The sequence below is a fragment of the Vipera berus genome (genome assembly GCF_964194415.1).
Source record: "Vipera berus genome assembly, chromosome: 6".
Classification (NCBI taxonomy): domain Eukaryota; kingdom Metazoa; phylum Chordata; class Lepidosauria; order Squamata; family Viperidae; genus Vipera; species Vipera berus.
The window spans coordinates 78,903,605-78,928,701 of NC_138208.1; the positions used below are offsets into that span (position 1 = coordinate 78,903,605).

General features: G+C 41.2%; 1 protein-coding gene across 9 annotated transcripts in view; it reads left to right on the plus strand.

Annotated features, from left to right (window-relative positions):
- Positions 1–25,097, plus strand: part of CALD1 (caldesmon 1) — a 226,826-nt gene that overhangs the window by 188,753 nt on the left and 12,976 nt on the right. For 6 of the 9 annotated variants that reach the window (XM_081331793.1, XM_081331792.1, XM_081331791.1 and 3 more), the window contains exons 3-8: positions 5,943–6,086; positions 7,200–8,448; positions 9,080–9,157; positions 15,976–16,133; positions 19,026–19,281; positions 21,778–21,918. In XM_081331793.1, the coding sequence (XP_081187919.1) occupies positions 5,943–6,086; positions 7,200–8,448; positions 9,080–9,157; positions 15,976–16,133; positions 19,026–19,281; positions 21,778–21,918 (2,026 nt within the window). Of the gene's footprint in view, positions 1–5,942; positions 6,087–7,199; positions 8,449–8,767; positions 9,052–9,079; positions 9,158–15,975; positions 16,134–19,025; positions 19,282–21,777; positions 21,919–25,097 lie in introns of those variants that run through there. The other 3 variants (XM_081331798.1, XM_081331797.1, XM_081331799.1) reach the window with 3 other exon arrangements.

Consider the following 25,097-nt stretch of genomic DNA (forward strand, 5'->3'; position numbering starts at 1 on the left):
CTACAATTTAGCACAGGGGTGTCAAACTGTTGGCCCGCAGGCCAGTTTCATCATGCGGAGGCTGTGCCCAACCCAGCTCTGGCAATGTGAAAAAAGTCGTGATACGTCACGTCACGTGACATGGCGAGTTTGACACCCATGGTTTAGATCAGTGATGGTGAACCTTTTAGAGACCGAGTGCCCAAACTGCAACCCAAAACCCACTTATGTATCATCGGCTGCCGGGTGGGTGTGGTCCATTGGGTGGGTGTGGTCCATTGGGTGGGTGTGGCCCATTGGTTGGCATGGCCCATTGGGTGGGCATGGCTGCGGTGGTAATGGCAGACTGGTTGGGACTAAAAAGTTCAATCAATCAATTCCAACTTTGCGAGATCTTTTTTTTTCCCTGTGAGAAGTTGAAATTGATTGATTGAATCTTTTTTTTTTTTTGCACATGGCGGCGGAGGCCTAAAGCGAAAAAGTTTTATAAAACCCAGCTGAAGGCCTAGGACTGGGGCAATGGTGCACGTGCCCACAGAAAGGGCTCTGCGTGCCAGAAATAAAAGAAATAAAAGGCAAAAAAGAAAGCAACACAACAGCATAAATTGTACACATTAAGACTTCTCATGTATGAAATTGTTACCCAACAGTTCCATCAAAACTGGCTATATTTCGGGGTATCAATAAATTTGTATGGGCAGGGAAAAGGCCACAAGTTAAACTTAAGATTATGCAGGATATGCGTGAAAGAGGTGGTCTTAAAATGCCCAACTTTAAATTATATTATGAAGCTGCTGCATTGTCAGGGATAAGTGACTGGATTAATCTGACACAAGGGAGATTATTAAATCTTGAGGGCCACGACTTGTTATTTGGCTGGCATGCATATTTATTGTATGATAAGAAGGTAGATAATGTGTTTAAAGTGCATATTTTAAGACAGGCATTGCTGAGAGTTTGGAAAAAGTATAGACATAAGTTAGATTACAAGATACCGTTGTGGGCAATCCCGAAACATGCAATAGAAAATATAAATGTTGGCTTCAAGCATGATGTGACTACATACAAGGAGATCTTAAGTTTGGAGAGGAACGTATGGTGCTTGAAGCCGTATAATCTTTTACGAGATGAGAAGATTGTTCAAACTTGGTTTCAATATGGTCAATTACGGGCCAGGTGGAAAGAAGACCAGAAAATTGGTTTTTCAATGACTGATGAAAATTTGGTAAAGCAAATTAGAAATCAGGGTCCAGCACATATCAAACGGATATATCTTGCATTGATAGAAATTGACTCAGAAACAGAACTTGTTAAAGATTGTATGATAAAGTGGGCTCAGAATATTCAAGAAGTTATTACAATGGACACTTGGGAAAAGATCTGGGTGAGGAACGTAAAATTTACACAAGCTCAAAATTTAAGAGAGAACTTTTATAAAATGTTTTATAGGTGGCATTTAGATCCTAAAAAGCTTGCAAGTATGTATCCGAACTATCAACCTAAATGTTGGAGATGTGGTGGCGAAGATGCAACGTATTTTCACATATGGTGGACCTGTAAAAAGGTTAAGGCTTTTTGGATTAAAATCTGGTGGAATATGCAGAAGATATTTAAGCAAAGGATAAAGTTTTGTCCGCAATTGTTCTTATTGGGCATAATTACAGATACTACTGTTGTGGACACTAAGTTGATATTGAACTTAATTACAGCAGCAAGACTTTTAATAGGTCAATATTGGAAGAAGGAGGAACTTCCGACTATAGAAGAATGGACTCTAAAAGTTTCTGACCTGGCGGAAATGGCAAAGATTTCGGCTTATTTGAAAGATCATTCGCAACAACGTTATATTATGGAGTGGAAAAAGTGGATTGATTATATCCAGAACAAATATGGGACTAAAAAGTTTCATTTAGCATTTGAATAAGTTTCTTCTTTTTTCTTTTTTTTAGGTTATATTAGTATTGCTTGTAGTCATTTCATATGAGCTAGAGTGCGATAGACTTAATGGTTTATGGTTGTTAGCATATGGTTGTTTATGACTGATTTTACTTTTATACCTTGTATTTAGCTCTGGGAAGGGGGGGAGGGGGGAAGGGGAGGGGGGAGGGTTAGGGAGGGTTAGGAAGGGTTGGGTGGGGGGTGGGGGGGAGGGATTGTTAAAGATAAAATGTATTGAAAAACTTTTCAATAAAAAAAAACCTGGCTATATTTCATCGTAATTGTACCTACCCAACCTGCATTTGTATGCAAACTGTTTATAAATCACAAGTAACACCAGGCCTTCAAGATGCTGAATAATTGGAGCCATAAAATTATCTTTTCAAAGTCAAAGGACTAGCCTCTTAGCACTAAAGATTAATCCAGATAAATGGGATGGGAAGAGAGGTGCAAGCAAGCTGATAGAAGAACAAATGAATACAATCATTAACTTGTAAATGCTTAGGTACAAAATTAGAGATGAATATTCCTTAGATTATTTCCAATTATGATTCTGTTAATGCCAATTCCAAACCAACAATAAAAGTTGGGTAAGCATGCTATAAATATTTTGAGCAAGGTGAGAATAAGGGAGAACAATCACCCATCCCACCAGATTTTACTTGCAGTTGAATATTTTACAGGCTTTAACAACAACCTCAGGTAAGTTGATGTGCTCTGTTTCTAGAGCTGTTTTCCCAGTATTGGAAGCAGGAATTAAATTGGGAAAGAAGTTTGATCTGAAGACAAAGAAATAAAAAGTTAGTTTAATATGGAGTGAATGAAACATGCTTTGTGGGGAAGGACTCTGCGTATTTTTGATACTAAGGAAGAAAAGGGAAATCAATTTGGACCTTTATATGAGTATTTTCCATTACTTTTATTTTGCTATCATTTTTTTCCGTGAAGAGAAGGAATCTCCATAGAAGAAGGCCAGAAAAAAATGAAGAATCTTAGGCCAGAGGTCTCCAACCTTTTGGGCACCAGGGACCGGTTATGTGGAGAGAGGTTTTTTCATGGACTGGAGGGTGTATGCAATGATGGGATTCAGATATGTGAACAACCGGTTCTCTATGTGGATGCCGCTTCCCAAAGTCCATTCTGGGCCTGGGCAACAAAAAAATTAGCTACCGGTTCTGCCAAAGTGGTGCGAACTGGCTGAATCCCACCACTGGGTGTGTGGTTTTGTGTGCTGTCTGCATCCCGTGGATGGGGCTTTGCTTGTTTGTGTGGACTGGTTGATGGTATGCTGTATCCTGGAACTGGTCCATGGACCGGAGGTTGAGGACCCCCATCTTAGGCAACCAGACTAGGAAAGTTTGTATCCTGATTCTTAAGAACTTTGCAAGAATATGGTCCTCTAGTGGCCATGTATATTGGCAGGTGAGCCACACATTAAATGTGGGAAGTTGTCATGCACTAGAACAGTGTTTCGCAACCTCAGATGTGTTGGCTTCAATTCCCAGAATTCTCCAGCCAGCATGCTAGCTGGAGAATTCTGGGAGTGGAAGATTACACATCTTAAAAGTTGCAGGGGCTGGGACACACTGCACTGGAATAAGCAAACAGTCTTTGTGCATTTTATTTATTCTGTCTCTTTTCTGCTAAAACTGGGGAGGACATATAGTCTTGCACATATGATCATAATTCAGCCTGCCCATCAAGGTAATTAGGCATGATGGTTATAAATTGTGTCATCCACATCACAAATCCAATTTTATCTTTTTTGTGGTAGTCATTAATCTAATGCCACGGACATAAAGTGATCGCCATGGTTGTTAAGTAAACACCACGGTTATAAGTGAAACAATGGTTCTCTATGGACTGGTTTTGCTGAAAACTGGAAGTATATGCTGGTTTTCAGCAAAACTGTAATAAAACATGACTGGGATATTGCAAATGGCTGCAAATGGGATCTGGTTGCCAAGTGCCTGATATACAGTAACATGATTGCAGGAGGGGACAGCCATTGGAATTTTGGACTGCTCAGAAGGTCCATCATAACTTTGAATAGTTGCTAAGAGACCAGTCATAAATCAAGGACTACTTGTATGTGTTTGCAGCATTTGGAGGCATTTGAGAGTGAATGCAAGTCACAATTCTCATGGCCAGCCTGATCCTTCCAGGCATATCACATACTCCTGTCTATCTCATTAGGGCAGGGGTCTTCAAACTTGGCAACTTTAAGACTTTTGGACTTCAACTCCCAGAATTCCTCAGCCAGCCCCTGAATTAGGAGAACAAGCGGTGAAGCTTGTGGGTAACAACATGTTAACTTGGACTGAGATGGGCAGTTGGGGCTTAGCATTCTGTGGAAAACCAGACACTGGCTTAGTTGATTGTATAAAGCAGGGCATCTTATTCAACTGCAATATGGTTTGTAGTCTGTGCATATCATGGCAGGTGACATTCTGCATTATGATCTCTTAACCCAGGTTTGGGAATCTAGTGTGTTGTGTGAATTCAGGCAGTAAGGCTGCTACTTCTTGCTGTCCAGGTTTCTCAGTTTTAGGGCCATATTGTAGATTATATTTGCAATGATTGTGCCAGCTGTATGTAGGCATTTTTTTGTAGTTTAGTACAGGGGTCCACAACTCCTAGTCCGTGGACTAGTACTGGGCCACGGCATGCCAGCAACTGGTCCGCACAAACAAGCAAAGCCCCATCTGTGGGATGCAGGCAATACACAAAACCACACAGTTTCCAGTCCATGGAAAAACCTTTCTCCACGGAACCGGTCCCCGGTGCCCAAAATGTCGGGGACCTCTGGTTTAGTAGACTGATCTCTATAGGATTTGCTCAGTGATCCTTGATTATTTTAGTTCCATGATATTTTTGTCTGTCTGACTTTTGTGTTTACTAAGATAAAATCCTTGTAAACCTGAGTAGCTGCAACAATCCCTGTTGCTACGGAAAGTTTAAAGTGACCTAAAGCCCAGTTTAATTCAAAAGTGAAAGCTTCTGTGATAGCTCTGGCATGTTAAACAAAGGTTTGCTTAGATGGAGTTTACATATGTTAGGTACTCATTTAAACCATAGTTCAGAAATTCAGTTCTTCTGAGAAAGTCTCTGCTTTTATTTTCCTCTTCCTTCTAAGGTAACCTTAGCCAACCTGAAGTTGTCCAGAAGAGTTTGCCTGCAGCTCCTTTCCTCCTTTCCAGCTAGCACTAGATATAATGTGTGGAAGCCCACCACATCTCCAGAGTATATCAGGTTAAAAAAAAAACCATTCTAAAGCTCTGCTTCCAATGCAACAAAAAGTTGTCAGAAAACATATCTAGGTGCTTTGGAATACAGAAGAACTTGTAACTTTGGACACATGAATAAGGAGAAAAATCCCTTGTGTTTTTAACCACATTTGAACAAATAAAGTATCCTACTCCAGAGGTCCCCAACCCCCGGTCCGTGGCATGTCAGCAACTGGTCAGCATAAACAAGCAAACCCCCCATCCGCGGGATGCAGGCAGCACACAAAACCGCCCCCTGCGGTCCATGGGAAAATTTCTCAGCCGCCCTGAGTCTTCGGAGAAGGGCGGGATATAAATGGAATTAAAATAAATAAAAATAAATAAAATAAAAGGTTGGGGACCTCTGTTTTACTCTGTTCTGTTCTCTTTGTAGCACCGTTGCCTTGTTATGTCTTGGCTTCACACTTTAATTCTTAGTCCTCAGCAGAAACAAACCTTAAATATATTGAGAGTGTACAATTTCTATATACCATGATACCCTTGACTCTCCTAATCTCCTTTCCCTATTGCTAGGGGCTTCTTCCATCTAGTCATGGAGTGCAGAAACACTTTTACTGATTAACTTGTAAAAATATATTACATTTTGATGGCCCTGAAGAAACTTAATATGCTCAGTGCAATATGATATGAATGTAGAGTATTTCAGCAAATATATTTGTGGTCCTGTAATCACCTTAGATATTATAGTGGCATTCTGAACAGAGGATCTAGCTTTTTTTTTGAAATTGTGTTTTGCAGATTAGCCTATCACAGAAATGATGACGATGAGGAAGAAGCTGCCCGAGAGCGACGCAGGCGGGCCCGTCAAGAAAGACTGCGGCAAAAAGAAGACGATGATGTAGGGCAAGGAACTGAGAAACCTGAAATGAATGCCCAAAATAAGTAAGATTCTGCTATATGAATAGTTTGGGTGGATTTTCATTCTGGGTCATGCCTGCTTTGCAAGGGGATTTAATCAGGGCAGAGGAGCTGAACAATTTAGTTGCTCCTGTCCTTCAATACATAGTTCTATATCATCTATTCTCTAAAGTAGAAGGAAGTTTTTGGTGCAGCTTTACAGACTCACTTTCCTGGTTAGGAGATAATATCTCTCTATCTCCATCTCCACCTATCTACCTACCTCCTATCTAGTTCTGTATCTCTAGCTCTAGTTCTAGCTCTAGCTCCATATTATCTATCTATCTATCTATCTATCTATCTATCTATCTATCTATCTATCTATCTATCTATCTATCTATCTATCTATCCATCCATCCATCCATCCATCCATCCATCCATCCATCCATCCATCCATCTATCTATCTATCTATCTATCTATCTATCTATCTATCTATCTATCTATCTATCTATCATCTATCATCTATCCTCTATCTATCTATGAATTTCTATTATTGAAAGGGCAGTCTGCCTTTCCCATATTCTAGGGAATTGATCCTATGATCACACTTTTCACCAGGTATCCTCCACTCAGCTCCATGTTTAACTGAAGACAAGCAACTTAAAAATAAAAGCCTTAAAAAACAAAACAGAACAGAAAGGTAGTTTTGCATCAAGAAGTCATTTTTCATGTTCTGCTTTTAGAGATTTGAATGAGTCCCAACATTTGGGGGGGGGGGGTCCTGAATAGAAGCAAAAATGGGTAGAGATTTTTGGCATTTTCAAATTATAGAGCATTTAAAATAATACGATATAAAACCCTATATGACATCCTGGAGGGTGTTTGACCGTCAAATAAGTTGGGTTTGTTTTGTGTGAAATTGACAAGTTTGTGTCTTTGGGTGTAATGATTAGACTCCACTGTTAGCTGTCTGGTTAGGACTGTTTCAAATCCCAATTTATCATGAAGTTCACTAGCTCTTAGTTAAACGTATCTATGATGATAAAATGGGGAGGGCGGAAGGCAATTTAAACAATCCCCATTGTACTTCAGGAGGTAGCATAAAAAGTAAGAGCAACAAACAAATCAATAAAACAAAAACTCTGCATCTTTTGTAGCATTGCAGAAGGAGAGTCCAAACGTACTACTACAGAGACCACTCTTACAACTACTCAAGGTGATGGAGATGATGACGCTGTGTTCCTGGAGAGGATGGCACGGAGAGAGGAAAGACGTCAAAAGCGTCTTCAAGAAGCATTGGAGCGCCAAAAGGAACTTGACCCAACCATTACTGATGAGACCATGTCCTTCACAAGCAGAAAAGTGGTGAACAATGTGGAGGAAAATGAGACCCCGGGAAAAGAAGAAAAGATAGAAACCCACAGAAGACGCTATGAGGTGGAAGAAACAGAAACCATCACTGTGTCATACCAGAGGAACAACTTGGAGCAGGACGAGGAAGATGAGAAGAAAGATGAGAAAGACAAAGAAGAGGTGGAAGACCAGAAACCAAAGCCACAAGCCCTAGAGGAGAATCAGGTAGAATTAACAGTAGAGAAGGAGAATGTAGTCAATGAGGAGGAATCTGCAGTCTTGGAGGGAAAACATCTTGAGGTAAATGTGGAAGAGGACAGATTAGACAATGATACCCATGTCCTTGCCAGTTCAAAGGAGGATCTCGGCATGACAGTAGTCATAAATGAAAATAAGGAGGAAGACAATGAGGCAGAAATGAACCAAAAACAAATTGAGGAGAAAGAAAGGCTTGAGAGGGAGGAAAAGGAAAGAGCTCAATATGAGGAACAGAGGAAAGCAGAGGAAGAAAAAGAGAGATTGGAAATGGAGAAAAGAGAAGCTGAGGAGAAAGCAAAGAGGGAAGCTGAGGAAAAAGCAAAAAGGGAAGCTGAGGAAAAAGCAAAAAGGGAAGCTGAGGAGAAAGCAAGGCTTGAGGCAGAAGAGCAGGAGAGGGTGAAGGCAGAAGAACAGCGGAAGGCTGAGGAGGAGAGAAAGAGGATGGAGAAGGAAGAGGCAGAGAAGAAAAAAGCTGCCCAGGAGAAAGAGAGACGCGAGGCTGAGGAGAGGGAGAAGAGGAAGGCGGCTGAAGAGAAAAAAGCAGCCGAGGAACGAGAGAGGGTTAAGGAGAAGGAAAAGAAGGAGGCAGAGAGGGCCAAAGCTGAGGCTAAGAGGGCAGCTGAGGAAAAAGCTAAGCTAGAAGAGGAGAGGTTAAAGGCCAAGCAAAAGGCTGAGGAGAAAAAGGTAGACCAGCTGAAAGGCAAGAAGGGGGACGAGAAGAAAATAGAAGAGAAGCAGGTAAAAGAGAAGAAACTCCAAGAGGAAAAAATCACAGCAGCTTCCGTCAAGAAACAGGTAGAGTAAACATTTTGCACCCAATCACCGTTTTGCCTGTGTTTTGTAGAAAATGTAATGCATTTCACCAGAAAAAAAGAGAGAGAAACTGAAATTTGTTCAGTTATCTCCTTCCACTTTGGGCTACTAACTCTTGCCAATGTTTTACTCCTTTTTGGATTTAAGCTTCTAGCTTCACTTCTCCATAGCATGATCAGTGCATGACAATTGATTAAGCTGCTCTCTTCTTGGCTCTTGAATCTTCTGGAAATCTATGCATGCTCAATTCTTCACAGCTTCTTTGTCTTCCCTTTCTGTGGCTGATGGTTGGACAAGGAAGGTAGCCAGAGGCATACACCAGGTCCAGAGGCACAGCATGAGCCACGGATGAGCACCCGGGAAACTTTGGTGGTAGAAGTGTTGAATAACCATCCACAAGTATTAGAAGCAAGCACAGCCAGGATCCTGCTGAGCTATGTGAGAACACGAGCACCACAGAGGAGAGGGCGCAATGCGCAAAGGAAAGTCACTGTGCCACCCAAGGGCAGACGCGAGGTTGTATGAGCACAGCTTTGTAAAGCTACAGTAGTAGCAGCTGTTAATAGGGCTTGAGATGGGATTGATGTTTTCCTCTTGAAAAATATTGCAAAAGGGGGAAGAAAATAAAGTGGAAGCTAAAAAGGAAAAGCTACAGGACAAGAAGCTTCAGCCAGCCTTCAGGAAAGAGGAGGTAACTATCACTTGCGGGTAGGGTGGGGCCTGTGGGAAGTAGACTCAAGCCCCACATTGCCTGTGCTCATCATGAGCTCCCACAGCAAAGGTCAAAGATCACTGATACAATTTCAAGCTTAGGAGCAACCTGACTTAAGTTCACGTTTTCTCCAGCAGCCATCTTGAAGGCTGTCTCAATATGTTGGCCAAAAGCAGACAAGAGCTTTTCAAAACTGGCTATATGGTGAAGCATGCTTCAGCTTATTTCAGTTGGTTTTATATTGTACTGTGAACTGAATATTTAACTTGCTTCTTTGGTGTATGATGAACACCAGAGAAGTATTTTAAGTTTACCTGGTCTTAGATCACATCTGGAAACACAACCTGGGTCATAGAAATTGGGCCTAGATTTGTGTGGAATTCCTGAGTGTCCTCCGGTTAACCCTTCTTGCCTTAATTTCTCCCTTCATTTCGTGACTTTTCTTGATGGAATTTGTGGTTTCAATTATAGATCCCTCAAGATATCTTTAGTTCTGTAATCTGAATTTAACCCAATGATTTTTCTATTTCTTAATATCAATTATGCACTCTCCAAAATCTCCTTTCCTCTTTTGACTCCCCCCCTCCCCTTGTTTACAAAAAGTGGTGCATTGCATTTCTACTTAAACTCAGAAGCTGGTGCCATGGTGTTTTACTGTATGGTGAGTAAAATTACTGGTATCAAGCCATCATTTTTAATCATCTTCATGTAGGATATTGCAAATACCAAAATGTACTCTTAGGTTAGCCACTTTTGAATGTTTGGATACTGGTATTTTTATCAAGCTGTTTTATCACTTATCTTACTTGCCATCCGTGAAACAACATCACTTTAAATCAGTCTGTTAGGGGAATTATAATAATTTTGAAAGGATCAATTGTTTAATGTCTGCATTTATAAAATGCCTGTAGGAGAAATTTTATACCATTATGCAACTCAGACACAAAGCTGTAATACAGTGCAGAGTGGAAAAGTCACAACCAACATAGTATGATAGAAAAACAGGTACAAGCCAATGTGGCAAAACAACAACAACGACCAACCCCATCAAAGCAAAATGAGAAGCAATAAGAATGGGCTAAAACTAGTAAAGAATTAAAATAGGAGATAAAACTTTTAAAACATAAAGAAGATTAAAAGACACCAAAATCCTGGGACAAATTTTAATCTGGTAAAGAAAGAAAAGAAAATTGGCATTAAGCAAAATTCTTGGGTAAAGCATTTTATTTTCTCTGTAGTGATCTAACTTCAACAGATGATCTAACTCCAACAGATGAAGAGTTTTGAATTGTAATAATAGATGTATTTCCCCATCCCTCCCTTTTATGCCAAAGGAGTCAATGCAGGTTAACATGTAAAGCTTCAAAAACCAACAACGAAATGTAGGGTTACTTCTAAGCAGATTCTTTTATTGTTCCTGACCTATAGACAGAAATCTTGCATTGTTAAAGATATACTCTGAAAACTTTTAGGGAGGAGCTATCTTAATGCTCTTTTTCACAATCAAACAATCTAAACTTTGCTGTTTCTTGGTCCTTTGGAATCTAGACTTCATTCCAAGACACAACATGATATTTCTTTCTCATGCTTTCTTGTTTTCTTGGACTGAGCTCACATTTTGCTGCACATTTTCCTCAAAGCCACCTCTGTGTCCCTCTACAGATAGACTTAAGGCTTACATATGGAGGTTTAAAAGGGAAGTCATGTACTCCAATCATGAAGAATTGGAAAGATACCTCCTAATATGTGAGGATTGGAATTTCTATATTTAGAAGCTCCATTGGAGAAGGTTGAAATAAACTGCTCTCTCTGATATGGGATTCCATTGATAATAGCCCTAGGTAGACTTTATGGATAATACTTTTTAGATATGCAACATGAATGAATGAATGAAGGTGCCTTGTGCACCTGAGGGCAGGATGGAAACTAATCAAGGAGAGAAGCAACCTACAACTAAGAAGTTTCCTGACAGTTAGAACAATTATTAAGTGGAACAGCTTGCCTTCAGAAGTTGTGAATGTTCCAATACTGGAAGTTTTTAAGAAGAGATTGGACAATCATTTGTCTGAAATGGTATAGGGCAGTGGTGGCGAACCTTTTAGAGACCGAGTGCCCAAACTGCAAACAAAACCCACTTATTTATCACTGGATGCCAGGTGGGTGTGGCCCACTGGGTGGCTGTGGCTGTGGTGGTCATGGAAGATTGGGTGGGAGTGGCCAAGATGGGTGTGGTCACAATGTTGCTCGTGGGGAGGGACACCTGTGGGGGTGGGCAGGGTTGGGGGAGATCCAGGGGTTCTCTGGTAGGTGGGGCAGTAGGCAGGAGACTCATCCTGTGGGGTTAGGCAAGACAGGGTGGGGGTGCCATTGCCATGGGGCAAGGCAAGGGCTGGGGCAGCTGCTGCCTGACACTATTGGCCCCTGCGCATAGAGGCCAGCGAGCGCATGGTGGACAACGGTGTCCGTCATAGCCACAGCCTGCTGGCCCCTTGACAGGCACACTCTGGGGCTCTACAGCCCGTCGCCAGGAGTTCAAAGAAGCCGCCTCTGAGATGGATGGTTGGCCAACAGCTGAGGAGGTGATGCAGTGGGTCGTGCCTGGGAAAAGGAGAGCATCTGAGGCCAGGACGGACAGGATGGGGGGGGGGAGGGAAACCATCTGTGCTGGGATGCATTCAGCCCCGTGGGACCCTGGCAAATTAGCAGGTGGCTGGTTGAAGAGGGACAGTTGCCACCTCTGGGCCATGGCTCGGGTGCCCACAGAGAGAGCTCTGAGTGCCGCCTCTGGCACCCGTGCCATAGGTTCGCCACCACTGGTATAGGGTTTCCTGCCTGAGCAGAGGGTTGGACTAGAAGACCTCCAAGGTCCCTTCCAGCTTCTATTCTATTCTATTCTATTCTATTCTATTCTATTCTATTCTATTCTATTCTATTCTATTCTATTCTATTCTATTCTATTCTATTCTATTCTATTCTATTCTATTCTATTCATTTCTGATTCTATTCTATTCTATTCTATTCTATTCTATTCTATTCTATTCTATTCTATTCTATTCTATTCTATTCTATTCTATTCTATTCTATTCTATTCTATTCTATTCCTTACTCTCTGGTTCACTAACTGAGAGTGGACTTCCAGGAGCTCAGGCAAATATCATTCTTAGTAATGGTGAAATTTGGTTAATGGAATAGCAAGGAGCTACACCTCATTGATAGAGAAGATGTTTTCCACAGAGAAACTTCCAAATGTCCATTCTTGATACTTCTAGTTGAAAAAAGAGAAGGGTGGGTGTAGGGAAGGTAACAGTCCAATGCAGAAGACTTCTGTAGCATATCTAGTGCTCTGTTCTCAATCAGTAATGTAGACAGCCCTTGATTGGCAAGAGCTTAGTTTCACAAGTAGAAAGCCATCTTCAGCATCACATGAAGTGAAGCCCTTCAACTTGCAAACAGTTTACTCCATTCCTCACCTGCACCTTTCCCTAACTTACACAGGGAAAGCAACATTTTTGGTCTCATAACATTCCTTTTGAAAAGGAACTTGCAGTATATTCTGACTGATGCCAAGGTTTAAGCAACAATGTCTCCTCACCATCCGCAGCCAGCAAGATCTTAGCTGTCAGTCAGTCATCCTGGAAAAACTGAAAATGTCCAGACGAAGATGAAATTTCATTTCATGTGAACTGTCTGTTTTGAGTTTGTTTTACATCCGAGAATTTGTTCTGTTTTCTGGACTGCCTTAAGACCTTGGGTGTGCAGAGCTGGACTGCAAAGCCTGTCCCGAAGCAAGCTTTCTCATGACATGATAGTTGTGGTATTTCCTGCTTCCAGTTTGGCTAGACATACTACATGAACAGCATTTTTTCTCTTTTCTTTCTTGCTTGCAGAGTTCCCCTCCCCCCCTTTTTAATGCACTTCTGTTTATGAGAAGATAAGCAGTTAGCCTAATCATTCTGCTCAGATGCTCACAACCTGAGGTAAAACTGAAATTCAGACCCCGGATTTGGAATTTCCAAAAAAGGATTAAATATCTAAAATAATATTTTGGGGGTGATAAATAAAGCTGGTAGCCAACTGTGCAAAGACTTAATTTTTTTATTAACTCCCTGCATTTTAGACAGTCAACACTGCATTGATGAAGCACATTTAAATGATCCTGCAGATTACTGGAAACATCTAAAGCATCTTTCATTTCTTAAGGAAGTATGTTATTAAAATGTGCATGTTAAAGACAAAAATTAATACCAATATTAGAATGGAAAGAGGGATTTGTCTCATCCTCTCTCCAATTCAGGTTGCTGCCATAATTTCCCCCAGGAATTTGGAACAAACCCAGGACTTTCTACTTGGCAGATCTAGGCTTGTTTCAGAAATACCGTATCTAGTACGGCGGGGAATAGATTTTGAATTTCTCCCAGTCCTTTCTCTACTTGAAAGAGATCTGAAAGGCAGAAAAAGACAGACTGACTAAACCACTCTCATCCTACAAGAAGTTATTTCATTTCATTCATGCAAATATCACTTTTCTAAAGTACTTCTTTGCCCAAAAGATACTACTTTTTTTTTTTTGAAGGATTAGTTCCGGTGTTGTGGATACCTTTAGCTCAGGCTTCTTATGCTGGAATGATGTATAGCAGGGGTGTCAAACTCAATTTCATTGAGGGCCACATCAGCATTGCAGTTGACCTCAGGGGGCCAGGTGGGTGTGGCCTGGGTGGGCGTGGCCTACTGGGTGGGCGTGGCTAGAGTGCGTATGGCCTACTGGGTGCGCATGGCCAGCTCTACATCGTTCACATCAAGGGTGCCTATGGGAGCCTGGGCAGGAGTGGGACAGATCTGAGGGTCTCTGGCAGAAGGAGGGTCCCTGGGCCAGGGCCAAGGCAGTGGGGGCCGTTTCCTCACTGTTTCCAGGATGGCTTCGCGGGCCGCATGAAACCACTTCGTGAGCTGGATCTGGCCCCCGGGCCTTGTGTTTGACATGTCTGATGTATAGCATCGGTCTTCAAACTTGGCCCTTTTATGACTTGTGGACTTCAACTCCCAGAATTCCTCAGCCAGGCACTCTGGCTGAGGAATTCTGGGAGTTGAAGTCCACAAGTCATAAAAGGGCCAGGTTTGAAGACCCGCTGATGTATAGGTCTGGCCTTGGGAGACAGGGCAATAAGACTAGCCAAGGGAATGGTCATATAAAAGGCAACTGAGTCCACAGCAGGAATGTGAATGTGACAAGAGGCGCTCAGAGGCTCAGACCCTCCCTAATATATTGGGATGTAAAGGAGACAGAAGGAGAAATGTAATATCAGACTTGCAAGATTTATAATAAAGTAGATTTTAGCTCATCTGGTCATGTTTCCTTTTCTGGTCTACCTGGAAAGGTTGACAGTGTGTTTGCTTTTCTGCCTTGTACTGTATTAGGAAAAAGAAAAGGAAAAGAAATAGCGCCCCCTAGAGCATCTGTCACACTGGTGTTTCCTAGAGATGTTACATATTTGAGTCATCCTGGTGGGCAATATAGAAGTTAGTGGTACCAAACTGGGCCTGCTCTAGACTTTAAAAAAAAAGTCTGATGAACTCCAGAAATGTTTCTTTTTCTTCCAAAAACAGCAATGCTGAAAGCAGGATAAGCCACTGAACTGAATTCAGATTTCCTGAGCCTTCCTTCTGAAATCAATGAGATTTGTCTCATTAACTTAATTTAGATTGATATCAGTGAGCCTCCTCGCCATCTGGATCGGGATCAATTTAGTCAGGGAAGAGCATTTTTACAGTTGTTTGTTGCTATTTCCGATTTGCGTTGGCCGCTGCCTTAGCAGATGTCCTTCATGAGATTAATCTCTCCTGCAGACCAGAACGAGTTTTCTGGAATGCTGCACTCTGCACACAACTCCAATTAGCATCAAGGCATGTCTCGGCACGCTTGATAGTCAGATGGTCAAGAGGAGCTCCAAAAGACTCTAATCCGACAATGTTTCTGAGTAGGGGAGGTGGGAAGCCAAGACAAGCCATGCACAAAACATGCTTACATCTCCAGATCCAAATTGGGAGGACAATTCTGTGCTTGGCTTATCTTTGAGATGTAATTACATCACGTCTACTTAAATGTCTCCACAAACATTGTAATGCATCTTTTGGCTGCTCTTAGGAGCACTGTTTACAAATCCCAGTAATAATATTCCGAATAAATTGATTCCTACTTCATAGGCAAGGGGACTTTGTGACTCAGTTGGATGGGAACATGTCCTGCATGAACATCCAACCCAGAGATGCCAGAAGCAGATGTCACACAGACTGTAGGACATCTAGTTAGGGGTGAGACAAAGTGCCTCTTCCAGCTTCTCTGTCCTTTTTGGCTGTAAGTAAAAGACACATTTCAGCGACTCGGGTGAATATGTATAAGAGGCAAAGCTGGTGATAAAAATTTTCTCCCCTACCCAAAAATCTGGACATAAATTTGTAGACAATTTAATGCTTTTGATGATTGATTACTTAGCCCAGATATTATGTGGTTCCTTGGCATCCTCACTGTGTAGATGAGCCACAGTTGAATGAGGGGCCCGTAACAATGGAAGCAAGTATTATTTTAAGCTTGTGAGCATGTGTAAAAATCTTTCCCAACTCAGAGCATTCGTACAGAGCAAAGCTGAATCTACAAGCTGTTTTTAGGACCTTACATTTGCAGTAGATTAATAGTTCTTTATCTTTCCATTCACAGTGGTGATGGATACTCTGAGACTCCTTCAGAGTCTTGGATGTAGTGACTCATTCTTTTTTTTTTTACAACCATGTCTTCTTATTAGATCAAAGACAACAAACTGAACAGAGAAAAAATGCCCAAAGAAGAGGCAAAATCCATCTGGGATCGCAAGAAGGGAATGCCAGATTCCAAGCCACAAAATGGGGAATGCTTCCAAGAACTCTCTGCTCACAAGCTGAAGCACACAGAGCATGCTTTTGGGTAAGATATACACTCTTGGGCAAGAACGTTTACACTCGGACCCAATTGTTGCCTTTTATGGGTCTTATTGCAACAGGCTAGGCTGCTATACAAAGGCTAAGAATGAGTTTTTTGCATCACCTTGAAAAAGTATCTTGCTTTAACTTGTCAGGGAAGATAAATCAGTCTTCCCTAGTCTTGTAAATGGCCGTTGCTTAATCTTGCAAGTATTATTCAGTTGATATTCATAGCCAGTTAGCTTTAAACTGGGAAATTCATTCTATCTATCTGTCTATCTATCTATCTATCTATCTATCTATCTATCTATCTATCTATCTATCATCAACATGCACTGTATCAGCATGGTTGATCACAATTCATAATTTCAACGAGGCCTTAATTCTGCAGTAGATTCCTGGACAAATAGTTTCAGATGGATTTCAAGTGATGGTGATAATAATACAAAAAAGGAAGAAAAACAGAAATACAAAAATAACAAAAACCTTATTGGCATAAATTAAATTTTTCAGCCTAATTTTTAAACAGATAACAAAACCTTGGACACACAAATAATACAGTATTTCTGTTATTCAATAGAATGTAATCCGAAATGGTAGATAGCTCTACATTTTCAATACTGAACAATAGTTTTTCTTGCTTCCCCATGCTTGATAAGTCACTTCTAAGTTCTACTTTTTTGAATATAATTCAAAACTACACCATTGTCTTTTAAAATGTAGTGTAATACCGTAGTAAGAGGTTTATGAATATCAAACCAAAATGGGGCAATAATATTCCTTCATCCATTTTTCCTTCCAGCATAATGAAATTAATAGCTGGCCATTTTAAATGTTCTCTAGGATAGAATATGGAAAATAACCTTTTGTTGAAAATCCTGGGATTTTCTGGTGCTCTCTTATCCTGATACAGTAGTCTTCGATTTATGACAGTAATTGAGTCCAGAATTATGGTCATTAAGCAGCCAATTTTTATAACCTTTTTTTGCAGTGATCATTAAGTAAATGCCACAGTCGTTAAGCAAACACTGTGATCGTTGAGTGAATCCATTGTATCTAGTGGGCATTTTTTTGCCAGAAACGAAGTAAATCCCAGTTTCGAACAAAAAAATAAAAGTGTCATGAATTGTAGTCATATGACAGTGGGACACTGCAAATGGCTGTAAATGTGAGCCAGTTTCCAAGTGTCCCAAATACGGTCATGTTATCTGTGGGGCGGTCCTCAGAACTTAGAAACTGGGTCGTAAGTAGTTCTGGAGAGGTCTAATGCAGCTTTGAATGGTCAAGAGGGAGTCAAGCTATTCTCCAGAGCACCTGAAGGCAGGACAAGAAGCCACGGATGAAAACTAACCAAAGAGAGAAGCAACCTAGAACTAAGGAGAAATTTCCTGACAGAACAATTAATCAGTGGAACAACTTTCCTTCAGAAGTTGTGAATGTTCCAATACTGGAAGTTTTTAAGAAGAGATTGGACAATCATTTGTCTGAAATGGTATAGGGTTTCCTGCCTGAGCAAGGGGTTGGACTAGAAGACCTCCAAGGTCCCTTCCAAAGGAGGGTCACCCAGGTGTAACACAATCTTTGCATCCTGGTGTTGCATCCTGGTCAAGAGGGAGTCAAGCTATTCTCCAGAGCACCTGAAGGCAGGACAAGAAGCCACGGATGAAAACTAACCAAAGAGAGAAGCAACCTAGAACTAAGGAGAAATTTCCTGACAGAACAATTAATCAGTGGAACAACTTTCCTTCAGAAGTTGTGAATGTTCCAATACTGGAAGTTTTTAAGAAGAGATTGGACAATCATTTGTCTGAAATGGTATAGGGTTTCCTGCCTGAGCAAGGGGTTGGACTAGAAGACCTCCAAGGTCCCTTCCAAAGGAGGGTCACCCAGGTGTAACACAATCTTTGCATCCTGGTGTTGCACCCGCATACCAAAGGGAAGAAACTTGCATTGAGAGTGTGTGTTGCTGCTTTTTTTTTTTTTTGAATCCTGGGGACAACCTTGCTCAAAATTATGCTCTACTTTTTAAAGATATTTTACTTATTACCTTTCTAACCAGTCGGAATCAACGGCTCCCAGTAAAGGCAGTTGTTAAATGAATTTTGCTCCATGTTACCACTCCCCCCCCCACCCACAGTTAAATGAATCACTGCAGTCGTTAAGTGAAATCATTCGGCCGTTAAGCAAATCTGTCTCCCCCCCCCCCCATTTTGACTTTGCCAGTTTGAAAGCTGGCCGGGAAGGTTACAAATGGCGATCACATCACCCTGGGGAAATGCAACTGTCATAAATAGAGGCCAAGTGCCTGAATTTTGATCACGTGACCATGGGAATGCTACAATATCATAAGGGTGAAAAACAGTCATAGGTGACTTTTTTTTTGGTGCTGTTGTAACTTCAGATAGCAATAGCAATAGCATTTAGCCTTATATACCGGCTCACAGTGCTTTACAGCCCTCTCTAAGCAGTTTACAGAGTCAGCCTATTTCCCACAACAATCTGGGTCCTCATTTTATCAACCTCGGAAGGACGGAAGGCTGAGTCAACCTTGAGTCGGTCAGGATCGAACTGCCAAATTGCCGGCAGCCGGGAGTCAGCAGAAGTAGCCTGCAGTACTGCATTCTAACCACTGCGCCACCAGGCTCTGGTCACTAAATGAATGGTTGTCAGTTGAAGATTATCTGTATTTCAAAAAGCAGTTGTTATAAAGAGGATTTGGATTTTTATGTTTTAAAATGGAGAGAGCCCTTGAAACCAAGGTCTGCCTTAGGAAGAGACACCATTCACAGATGTACCCAATCTCTAGTGGGGATTATAATTCTTTCTTCAGGGTGGGCCCTAACCGGTGAGTGACAGGTGGCTTCATCTTCATAAAATGTTTCTCTTTCTTTCTCAGCCGACCGGGATTCAAAACCACACCGGGATCCGAAGACGCCAAGCCCCAAGTGGAAACTGGCAAGAGAGTGGAGGAGTTGCGCCGCCGGCGGGGTGAAAACGAGAGTGAAGAATTTGAGAAGCTGAAGCAGAAGCAACAAGAGGCAGCGGTGGAACTGGAGGAGCTGAAGAAGAAGCGTGAAGAACGGAGGAAGATTCTGGAAGACGAAGAACAGAGAAGGAAGAAAGAAGAGGCGGAGAGGAAAGCTCGGGAAGAGGTAACAAAGCTGGTGCATTCAGAAAGGGAGCAAGGATGCTAACTTAAAGTAGGCGTGTGCCTGGGTTTCAGATTTAACTGGCTTTGCACAGGGCACTTAATTAGATAAGTTAAAGACCCAACAGATGCACTTTGGCCTAGTGGTTAAGTAATCAGGATAGCAACCAGGAGACGGTGAGTTCTAGTCCCGTCTTAGGCATGAAACCTAAGGTAAACTCTGGGCCAATCATCAAAAGATTGCAAATTCTAGTCTTGCCTTAGGCATAAAAACCAGCTGGGTGATTTGGGGCCAATCACCAGGAGATTGTGAGTTCTAGCCCTGCCTTAGGCGTGAAAGCCAGCTAGGTGACTTGGGCCAGTCACCAGGAGACTATAAATTCTAGTCTTGTCTTAGTCATGGGAGCTGATGGAGTGATTTTGAGCCAGTCGCTCTGTCTCAGCCCAACCCGCCTCACAGGTTTGTTGTTGTAGGGAAAATAGCAAGAGGAAAGATATTAGGTATGTTTGCCACCTTGAGCTATTTATAAAAATAATAAAGGCAGGGTATAAATAAATAAAATAAATTCACACAACCTGGTAAGCTTGGCTAGTGTTGATTTTTGAATGTGTGTCTTAGCATTTTTGTGTAAATCTAACCTTCTAGTTAATCTGTAATTCACTATAACGTACGAAGAAAGAAAACAGGTTAGTTCAGTGACGAATAAGCATGTTGCAGCCATTGGGTTTAGCCAAAAGTGATAGAGTAGTTTAATTCTGGCTTAGGGTAATATGTGAATCTGCTACACTCTTTGTAGGCTTGCACCTTTGCATTTGGTGTGTTTCGACTTGGTGGTGATTTATTCAATTTTAGCTTAGCAGACTGAATGCACGAAGTTCCCAGAAGCGATTCTGTGTGATTTGTTTGGATTAATATACTGCATGGATGCTTCCATTGTGGGTTGTTTACTCCATCTTTCTTGTTCTGCAATATTTTGGAAGTATCCATTTTTATTCCCAGAGTCTGAGAATTCCAGGGGTCCTCAACCTTGGCAACTTTAAGACTTGTGGGCTTCAACTCCCAGAATCCCTCAGCCAGCTGAGGGATTCTGGGAGTTGAAGTCCACAAGTCTTAAAATTGCCAAGGTTGAGGACCCCTGCTTTACTCCATCTGCAATATTTTGGAAATACCCATTTTTATTCCCAGAGTCTGAGAATTCCAACTCTGTAGTTTTGAGTTTAGAATCTTGAATGAACCAGGCCACTGATTTATTTAACATACCATATTTGAAACATATTGTGGCTTAGCACAATGGACATTTAATTGGTCTCTTGTTCCATTTTTCTGTCTGATCTCCAGCAGTCATGCCCTCCCCTGGAACCACTCAGATGTGTTGATAATTAAATAAATATACAGATTAGTAATCTATGAATTGTTGGCTAGAAAGGCCCAACAGAGGCTTCACTTTCTTAGGGTCTTGCGGAAGAACAGGGTAGAACAACAGCTAATGACCCTCTTTTACCGGTCTACTATAGAGAGCGTCCTCTCGTATGGTATTGTGGTTTGGTATGCTGGTCTGACAGCCGCGGATAGGAAAGTATTACAGAGGGTAGTGAGCACAGCACAAGACATTGTGGGCTGTTCCCTGACACCACTGGATGACATCGCCAGGGCTCGCTGCCTTGGAAGAGTGAGGAAGATTCTCAGGGATGACTCACACCCTGGACGGTATCTCTTTACTCTCCTACCGTCCGGTAGGAGATATAGGAATATAGCCAGCCGTACCAACAGGCTGAAAAATAGCTTTTATCCATGGGCTGTTAGGCTTTTAAATGGGACATAATCTTATGCAGAATTGACTTGGGAGGCCGGTGTGTGGTGTAGTTGGTTCACATAGTGTGGTGGGATGGAGGGTTTGTTGTCACTGTGTGTTGGGGGGAGAGAGCACGGGGAGGGGGAGGCTCAGCTAATCTCAATGTACACATGTTGTACTTTGACAATAAAGGTTTTTATTTTATTTTATTTTATTTATTTTTTATTTATTTATTTATCCAAAAACTGGACACGTTTTGAACATTATTTAAGAGCAACTGTCCATATCCATATTTGCATAGAAACTGACACAGACAGTGGTCAGGCATTGCATGTAAGATGTCTCTACACTGTCTGATGGTAGGTTTAGATGTCTCTAGTTTTATGCACATTTTTGTGTAATGGTGGCTAGTAGTCAGAGATGATTGTGCAATCTGAAAATTTCATCACAATGACAAAACCAATTTTTGTGATGAACTAATGCATGCTCTGCCCTGTAGGACATGTGTCTGATGCCACAATACATATACAAAGTATTAAATCTTGCATCACAACCGTTCTTTCATCATTTGCTCCTCTTTGTTAATACCCCAAACCAGCTGGACTTGTTCCTTATTCCCACTTTCGAATCTTAAGGATTAGTTAAAATTGCTGATATAAGCAATTAAATGGTTCCCTCCTATGTTTTTTTTTGGGTGGGGGGAACAGGAGGAGAAAAGGCGGCTGAAGGAAGAAATTGAGAGAAGAAGGGCAGAGGCCGCTGAGAAACGCCAGAAGATGCCAGATGAAGCCCAGGGTGAGGACAAGAAACCCTTCAAGTGTTTCACTCCAAAAGGTTCTGTTCTCAAGGTAAGGCTCCTTCCAGCTGCTGATGCCACATCATTTGGATCAAGTATCTGTGAAAGAGATTCCAGTTGTCATCATAATGGGTGTACAAAAATCAACCCTGTGCATTGTATGTGATGATATAACAACACCTAAAAAAGGTATCGTTATATAACACAGCTGCACCTTCTGAATTAATTGCTCCTCTATTCTGTGCAAAGCTCTTAGCCTTTTGTGTGTTGGGGCTTCTTTGGTCACAACAATTGTATGTCAAAACAAAGCTTGAGAGAGAGGGAGGTACCAACATTCACCATCCTGGTGGAAAAAATGTTTTGCATGCTGAATGAATTGGGCAGACTTCAAAAACCCAAACAACTTTCCAGAAATTGAATTAAGGTAGAGAGGGAACATGCAAGAACTGAGTTCCGTTATAATGTATATTTCTTCTTTTTAGCGGGAACAATCACTGAAAAGACAAAAGGTGACTTGGTTATTTTGACTACAGTGGTACCTTGGTACTTCTCATTAATTGATTCCGGGAGGGGCGATGAGTATCAAAAACGATGAGTACCAAACAATTTTTCCCCATAAGGATTATAAATTCAATGTGTTCCCAAATCAAAGACAATGCACATTTTAAAGGCAATATGTAAAAAGATAGGGTTGTATATCAATACTTCACATGAGAAATAAAGCTAAAATGAATACATCACTTAAATATGAGCCAGCAGTGTGCTGCAGCTGCCAAAAAAGCCAACACAGTGCTAGGCTGCGTTAACAGAGGGATAGACTCAAGATCACATGAAGTGTTAATACCACTTTACAATGCCTTGGTAAGGCCACACTTGGAATACTGCATCCAGTTTTGGTCACCACCATGTAAAAAAGATGTTGAGGCTCTAGAAAGAGTGCAGAGAAGAGCAACGAAGATGATTAGGGGGCTGGAGGCCAAAACATATAAGGAACGGTTGCTGGAATTGGGTATGTCTAGTTTAATGAAGAGAAGGATGAGGGGTGACATGATAGCAGTGTTCCAATATCTCAGGGGCTGCCACATAGAAGAGGGAGTCAAGCTATTCTCCAAAGCACCTGAAAGCAGGACAAGAAGCAACGGATGGAAACTAGTCAAGGAGAGAAGCAACCTAGAACTAAGGAGAAACTTCCTGACAGTTACAACAATTAATCAGTGGAACAATTTGCCTCTAGAAATTGTGAATGCTGCAACACTGGAGATTTTTAAGAAGATATTGGATAACCATTTGTCTGAAATGGTATAGGGTCTTCTGTTTGAGCAGGAGGTTGGACTAGAAGACCTCCAAGGTCCCTTCCAACTCTCTATTCTATTCTGTTCTGTTCTGTTCCATTCTCTATTCTATTCTGTTCTGTTCTGTTCCATTCCGTTCCGTTCCATTCTCTATTCTGTTCTGTTCTGTTCCGTTCCGTTCCATTCCATATTCTATTCTGTTCCGTTCTGTTCCGTTCTGTTCCATTCCGTTCCGTTCCATTCCGTTCCATTCCGTTCCATTCCATTCCATTCCATTCCATTCTATTCTATTCTATTCTATTCTATTCTATTCTATTCTATTCTATTCTATTCTATTCTATTCTATTCTATTCCATTCCACTCCACTCCACTCCACTCCACTCCACTCCACTCCACTCCACTCCACTCCACTCTATTCTATTATCATTGATATTAGTGTAACTCTTGTCTTGTGGTGAGTTGTCCTAGACCCACATGGTGACCTTTGAAGAAGAGGAGGGCATAACTGCACATCTTTTCTTAAGATGGATTAGAATTGGGCTGCTACAAGATTCTCTACCTTGGCTGGGTTCTTTCATGATATACCTTTTGTGAATCTAGGCAAATGTAGCTTATTACATAAACCATGTCTTAGTGCGAAGCATGAAACTGTATGTTGATGGACTTTTACTGTTCATTTTATCTCATAGGATTTCACCTTATTGTTTTTATGAATAGGATAACATCAAATTTCAAAAACAGATCTTTTTTTAAAAAAAGACCATAGAGTTCGACTTCCTAATTTAAGGAAAAGCGCAAGAGCATTTTCTTAATGCTATGCTTTCCATCTTATTTTACAGATATATTTTGTAATTCTGTTTACCGTACGTTTCTTAACAATTTTCAGTTGTGGGCATGTTGTTGACTTGCTGTTGTGGTGACTTCCCCCCCCCCCAAGAGTGTGTATAGTGTTGATCAGTTACTGGCCTCTTTGTTCTGCTGAATCCTGTAGCAGATGAGTCTCACTACACAAACAGAAAAGAAACAACAATTATGTTATATTATGTGGTAGCATATTTATACTGCTCTTTGAATAAAAAAAAACAAGCAAGCCAATAGCATTAAAACTGCCAGCAAAAGGAGATACAGGCCTGATAAATATGGATGTTTTGTGCAACTAGCTCTGCCCCTAGTATAGAAATGAGAACTCTTTCCAAAGAGAACATTACAAAGATGCGATAGCTGAAAACACCTTTTTGTGTATCACTATTTTCATGGGTAAAAGCTGGGCTTTAAGAAGAATTGTAAAAGTTAGGATGCAGATTTAATTGAAACAAACTCTCCTTTAGTCAGATACTTAACCATATGCTTGCCTAAAGACCGTTTCTAATTCTGAACAAACCTGCAGTGTAACAAGCACACTTCAGTTTTACACATACATTTTAGAGCTAATACTGAAACAGTTTGAAAGCGTTGTGTGAAGGCATTCAAGGGTAGAGAAATCATATGGATTGCTCAGTTTTGCATATGCCAAACAAGGAACCTTATATTTGCTTTAACGAAAATTGAATCCTCAAATCTTTTCTACCAGGAGTTTGCAAAATCTGTACCTGGTGTCCTGACATTTCTGAAGCAACATCTATTGTTGGTTTGGGAAAAGTGTGGATTTTGAAATGAAAAGGCAAGTCATGAAAAAGGAGCTGCTAAAATCGAATGTTATTGCTTGACAAGCAGAACATCTGGGACCTGCTTCCGATGCAATGAACTTTGTCACCTAATTATTCATAAAAAGCCACACAGATTATCCACAGATAGTAATCCATTAATCCCTGTGTAGTATTTTCTTGTATGTGCTTGCAGATTAAGGCAAAAATAAGAGCAACAAGAACTTGCTACAACTGGTGGCTTGCAAATGTTATCAATGTGGGAAATTTGTAATTTTTAAACAACTCTTAAAGAG